This window comes from Mugil cephalus, chromosome 20, assembly GCF_022458985.1.
Source record: "Mugil cephalus isolate CIBA_MC_2020 chromosome 20, CIBA_Mcephalus_1.1, whole genome shotgun sequence".
Classification (NCBI taxonomy): domain Eukaryota; kingdom Metazoa; phylum Chordata; class Actinopteri; order Mugiliformes; family Mugilidae; genus Mugil; species Mugil cephalus.
Window position 1 is genome coordinate 4,128,596 of NC_061789.1, and position 6,000 is coordinate 4,134,595.

The following is a 6,000-nucleotide window of genomic DNA, read 5'->3' on the forward strand; positions in this document are numbered from 1 at the left end:
GTGACAGGCCGAGTCGTCTTTTTGATGTGTGTCAAGGTGTCGGTGTCAACTTTTCACCTGTTGGTTAGACAGTCTGGGTAAACCAAAACTGTAAATGCTTTGGAAAAATCAATATGCTTTAATTAGAAATTACCTATTTTTTCCCTTGAAAAACTCAAAATCAAAGCTCTGATGTATTTTTAATTAATTCTGTCTGCATTAAAATCTCACCTGTCCCAGTGGTTTCTTCTTTGTAGAGTTTCTGCTCCATTTGTTCTTTCTGTTCTTTTTTCCCATCACACATCAGTGTTGTGTAGCAGTGGTGATTGTTTTCAGAGACCATGACGTCTATTTTTTCCAACAGATCTATTATCTCTTGTTCATCTGTCATACTTCTTCTACATGTGTGGTATCTTTTTTCATCAAAAGTGGAGAAATCTTCAAGGTCTTCCAGTGCACTTTCACATGTTTCATCCAACTCATGAGTCACTATTGTCATTACGTGAGAAAGAAAGTCTTTGCCGAAAGCTTTTTTTAACTTCTGCACTGCTGAGTGGTAATGGTTGACGTGCAGACCATTTGGCAGCAGTAGGACAAAGGCATGAATTCCCTGATTTAACGGGATTCTGTCAATGTTTGGAAAACCAAGCCTGTTAATGACGGAGATGTGCCGACCACACAAATCATACAGTTTGGAGGAAAAAAACTCCATATTTGTAGGCTTGTCATGTTCAAGTAAAATGTTTTTTGGTCCAATCTCAATGGACTTAGTATCACCGATTAACACAAGTGTGAGCTCAGGCTCCACTGAAAACAAACAGAAGAACATCAGTAGGTTAGATGACAGTTTATTCAGTATGCAAATATAGTCAAAAATATATATATATTAATTAAAAATAATTATTAAGTCTTACCTTTGTCTTCGCTTGCCATTAATGTAGACTTGGTTTTATCCATATTCTCTGAGCTCTGAACTTTATGAGGATCATTCATTGGCTCTAGGAACTAAGCAAAAGAAATAAACTGAATTAATTCTCCAGATAAAATCTACTCAGATTAGCTGGTTTCTAATAAAACTATTTATTAATTAATTAAATGCAATTTAGTTCAGTTCAATCCACCATTAAGAAATGAAAACAACATGGAATATGTGTGAATCTAGACCAGGATGTCTTCACAAACTGAACTGAGCGACGGTGAGTGAGGAAGGCCATGAAGACACCATTAATGATATGTTTAACAGCTGATTTGGAGAGACTCTGAATAAAGCAACAGTTGTGGGCAGTTGTTGTTCTTCACCAGTCAAAGCTTTATAGAAGAGCAGCGACGAAAATTAAAAATGAAAATTAAATCTCATCTAGAGTTTGCCCAAAGCCATGTGGGAGACTCCAAAGTCAACTGGATGAAGGTTCTTTGATGTGATGAGACCAAAATGCTGCATATACCAAACACAAACATGAGATACGTAGGCCAGGCATGTCAAACTCAGTTTGGCTCTGGGGCCGGATCCAGACTTTCTGTTCTCAGGTGGGCCGGATCAGCAAAAGAATGCCAACTCCAAATATTTAGCTTTGTTTATCAGTACTATGCTTTATCATTCAGCCTACATTTGTAGCCTACCCTACATGTTATAATCACGGATAACAAGGGATCTTTTCTAAGCACAACACATTTATTCAAAAACAATGGGGAAAAAAATGATTTTTCATGTTTGGCCGTGAATGTGTTAACAACTGGTTTATTTTAACAGTTGAGTGAATGCAGTTTTACACCTGAACCAACTCACCACACTAAACAAACTCAAGTGGGAGCTATGAAAAAAACATTTTCGCCTTAATTGTCATACTGCTTTGAAATAAATGAAAAAAGAAATACAAAATAAAATAAATAAAAAAGTTATAGCAGTGCATGGGCAATAGGATTAGACTGCATCAGATCAAACTACTAGGCTGGGCCTACTGAAGCTGAGAATATACTGCACAATATTAATTGTCTTTAATATGACATATTTGTCTTTATGATGAGTGGCGCCGAATATTAAACTCTTTGAACACTGCAACTTGCTGATTACATACCAAGCACACTGGTTTTGCATTCACTTCTGTGAATAAATACTTCTCGGTCCATTTCTCCTGGAAAACTCTGCACTCCGTGTCCACTCTTCTTTTTTTTGACAGTGCCATTTTGGGAAGGGTGTGTTGACCGATAACTTGTTTAGTAGTGGTGAATGGTGAACCAAGATTGCCGGTTTATTTTTACTTGGACACATCACGTTGCGAATGTTTATTTCCTGTGACTAACTCGTGTCAGTGCCGCATGCTTGACGTGAGCGCTTTTACACATTTACTGCCCTCTAGCGGCCGGAGGGAGCATTTGGTTTGTATTTATTTTAAAAAATCGCAACTTTTAATAGAAATTAGCTAGAGACTCGCTTCTTTTTTTGACATACTCAGAAATTTATGCCGGGCCGGATTAAATGACCAAACGGGCCGGGTCCGGCCCGCGGGCCGTATGTTTGACATGCCTGACGTAGGCAGTTTCCAATTCTACTCCACCCTTCAGCCTGTTTTTCTTACGTCACATCAATACTAAATCACAAGATAAGTTCTTAACCATTAATCAATTATGAACAAGATCAACATAGTAAATCAACTCAAGTCCTGATCCCAACACAGTGCCTCTGCTTCAGGGGGCTGTTTACCAAAGATCTCAACTCATGCGACACCACGCACAACCAACAAACGCACCACCCCACATTGTGCATAGTGGTGGTAGCATCATGCTGCAGCTTTACTTCTCAGCAGCAGGTCATGGGCAGCTTCTAAAGGTAGAGGGTAAAATGGATGCAAGAAAAATCAATCCTGAAGGACAATCTGATTCAGAATACAAAAGAAATATGACTGTGAAAAGACAATGACCCAAACAGAGAAATCTATACAGATATGATTTGAGAATGGTTGAGTGAAAGCCCAAGCCTCAGTCCGATGGGGAAAAAGTGGAATCTAAAAAGGCCAAATGGCACTATTTTTCACAAGACGTAGTGGGATTAACAATCCACAATGTGGTTTCCTGACGTTAATCTGTATGTTGTGTGAATCTGCTGTAATTGACACGTTGAATCAATGCCAGAAAAAGCGAGACTAGCATAAAACTAACATGGTTACTACACAGTGGAGAGCAGAGCTAAGCATGCTTAGGCCTCCTGTCATTTACAGCAAAGCAGTGTGATTAAATGCATTCCCCTTTACCAGCTCACATGTTCCCAAATTACTGTTCTTGTCAATGTAGCTTTGAGCAGAGTGTGGAGATCACAGCTTCAGTTCTCTACCAGAAAAGGTTGTGTAATGGCAACGTAGTATGTTGATGATGATCTAAATATAGAATACATATCAGGTGATGTTGTCACCGGATTCCCATGCAACTGGGTGAGGTTCAAAGAAGAATAGATTAAAAGTTAAGTGTTTTGGTGTTCCAGCCTTATCCACAGAGACCCAGTGCTGTGCTCAGTTGACGCTGTAAAATAATGACATCAAATTATGGAAGGTTGGAGATAAATACCTTGTCTGTTGTATTCTGCTCCGACTGGACTGCACTTAGGCCTCTTGTGTATATATAGCCCTGCTTTTTCCTTTGTTGTCGGTCATGTCATTAATGTTTTCTGGTGTTACTTCCCTACGTGACTACCCTGCACTTCGTCCATGTGTTCCTCCTGTGAGTTTTTGCTTTATTTTTGTACATTGGATTTACCTGCCTGTCTGCAGCGCCTTCTGTTGGTTTCTGTTTGTCCCCATTAAAAACCCCTTTTACGGGGTTTCCTCACTAATCTATTGTCCTGCACTTGGGTCCTCACCTCAACACGCACCAACTCTGACACTAAGTAACATTCAGATGAATGAATGCCAGGTCCAAACGTTTCCCAGCAGAACATTGGATTGTTACAAGATGGTCAATGGTCTGATGTCAGTGGTTTTTATGTTGTGGCTGATCGGTGTACTTTATTCAATATTGTTTTCAAATTTTAAATTTTAAACCTTTTCGGTTTCTTTGTTTTTTTCCATCTTATCTGCTCTTCATCACCGAAGTAATTCACAGAAACTAAATGGTGCATAAAAAATGTCTGAAAATCGAAGCCACATTTTTGAAAATGACAAACAGCAGAAAATATTGACAGAGGTTTCAGTGTAAAAGCCGACCTGAAATCAGAGGCATCAGATGCAAATATCCATGAACAAAAGAAAATATTCAAAATATGAACTAGGAGCAGTCTCTCAGGGATGAGGAGCAAATAGATCATTCGTGGTATAGGTCCAAGGGCTACACGATAAATACATTGAGAGCTGGTTGGTTATCAAGAAAAAATGGTTTACAAGATGAAATAAAACTCTCAAACTGAGAGTGTAAAACCACAATATAACAGTAAGGAACTTGAGCAGAAACAGCACACTATCAATGGACACACCCCGTTTAGACAATCAGATCTCTGAAAGTACTCAAGTGGGAAGATTAAATGTGTGCACGTGTTGGCTGATTTCAAAACCCACATTCTCATAGTTAAATAGATTAGAAAAGATGTATAAAGTGTATGTGCGTACACTCTTCCACTCAAGTCCAGCAGTCAAGATTTACTGCGCATGATACCAATAAAATAAAATAAAACATCAATAATTGTAGTAAAACTCACCTTATCATGTCAAATGTTTGCTCTCACAAACCCTTCAGCCACACTACTTCCAAGTCACTGAGGGAAAAGTGAAAGTAAGAGGGAGTTTGTGGAAAACACTGATCAGGCAGGGCTCACATTACCGAAACATATCCAAGTCATCAGTGGCATCTGATACAGCTGCTTGTTTCCAAAGATGTTTTTAGTATCTACCAAGAGATCCCCTGACATTAAACATGTGTTAGTCCAAAACAGGGGAAGGGATTTAAGGAGAGTTTTAATATAAAACCGAATGCGTTTCTTCTGTCCTTTAACACTGTTGACAACTGATGAAAATTGTCTCCTGGTGGACTTCTTCATAATAACTACCCTCATGTCATTTACAGCAAAGCATCAAACCAGGGTAATTAAATGCACATTACTGACCAACGTGTTCCCAAATTATGGATTTTGTCAATGGAGTTCTGTAGCTTTGAGCAGAGTGTGGAGATCACAGCTTCAGTTCTTTACCAGAAGAAGGCAATGTGATGCAACCTAGTGTGGTGATAATATTCTAAATATAGCACATGTTTTTTTAGTTGCCTGAAATACCCTGTTCACAGAGTTCATTGCTTGGCTGTGGGTATCACGCTGTACCAGACGCCCTTCAACAATCAACAGTCCCTTCATTGAAACAGTATGTGACTTGACAGGATTGTCCAGACTACGTCCATTTGTTATTCGGCCTGCAGTTAGTTCTAAAAATATAATGCAACATGAAACTTGAGCTCGACTGCACTGTACTATTTCGTTTTAACAGTAGGTGGAGCTACTGTCTTGAACAAGGTTGCCTCTACACAAGACGAGATTAATCAAAGAAAACTTTTGCCATTTATTTGACTCTGCCAACTTCAATACAGGAGAGGGTTGTCTGAGTGAAAATCGAAAAAAAAAAAAAAAAAAAACAATTACAGCTTTCAGATATTATTAATTTGAAAAAAAAAATGCAAGGATAGATTTTCCTTGAAAAGACATGGCTGTTTTAAATCAGTCTTTTATTATATTAGTCCAACCTTTTTAGAAAATGAAGTCTAATAACGATAGAAAGACATTCGACAATACAAGTTCAGTAATCGTTGATTGCAAAATATTAAAATTACAACTATAAAAAAATATTTTGATTCCTAAAGTTGGTTAACTTATTTACACCATATGTAGCAACATAGTAAAGGTCCCCCATTACACACAGATCTGACAAGTTAATGTAAGTGTCACTCGTTCCCCAGAATGTGTCTTTTACATTTCAGCTAAAAAATAATGCACAGTTCATTCATTCTATTAGGTTTTTATAGTGTCAGGTTTGGACGTTGTCCCAAACGGGC

The 6,000-nt window shown here is 38.3% G+C and overlaps 1 protein-coding gene across 2 annotated transcripts in view; it reads right to left on the reverse strand.

Annotated features, from left to right (window-relative positions):
* LOC124997298 (interferon-induced very large GTPase 1-like) overlaps nt 1–5,057 on the reverse strand; it is a 406,468-nt gene extending 401,411 nt beyond the window's left edge. The window contains exons 1-3 of one of the 2 annotated variants that reach the window (XM_047570895.1): nt 4,661–5,057; nt 894–984; nt 211–786 (exon numbers count right to left, since the gene is read on the reverse strand). In XM_047570895.1, coding sequence (XP_047426851.1) covers nt 211–786; nt 894–972 — 655 coding nt within the window. In that variant the 5' untranslated portion in view covers nt 973–984; nt 4,661–5,057. The remainder of the gene's footprint in view (nt 1–210; nt 787–893; nt 985–4,660) is intronic. The other variant, XM_047570901.1, reaches the window with a different exon arrangement.
* Between the last annotated feature and the right edge of the window lie 943 nt (nt 5,058–6,000).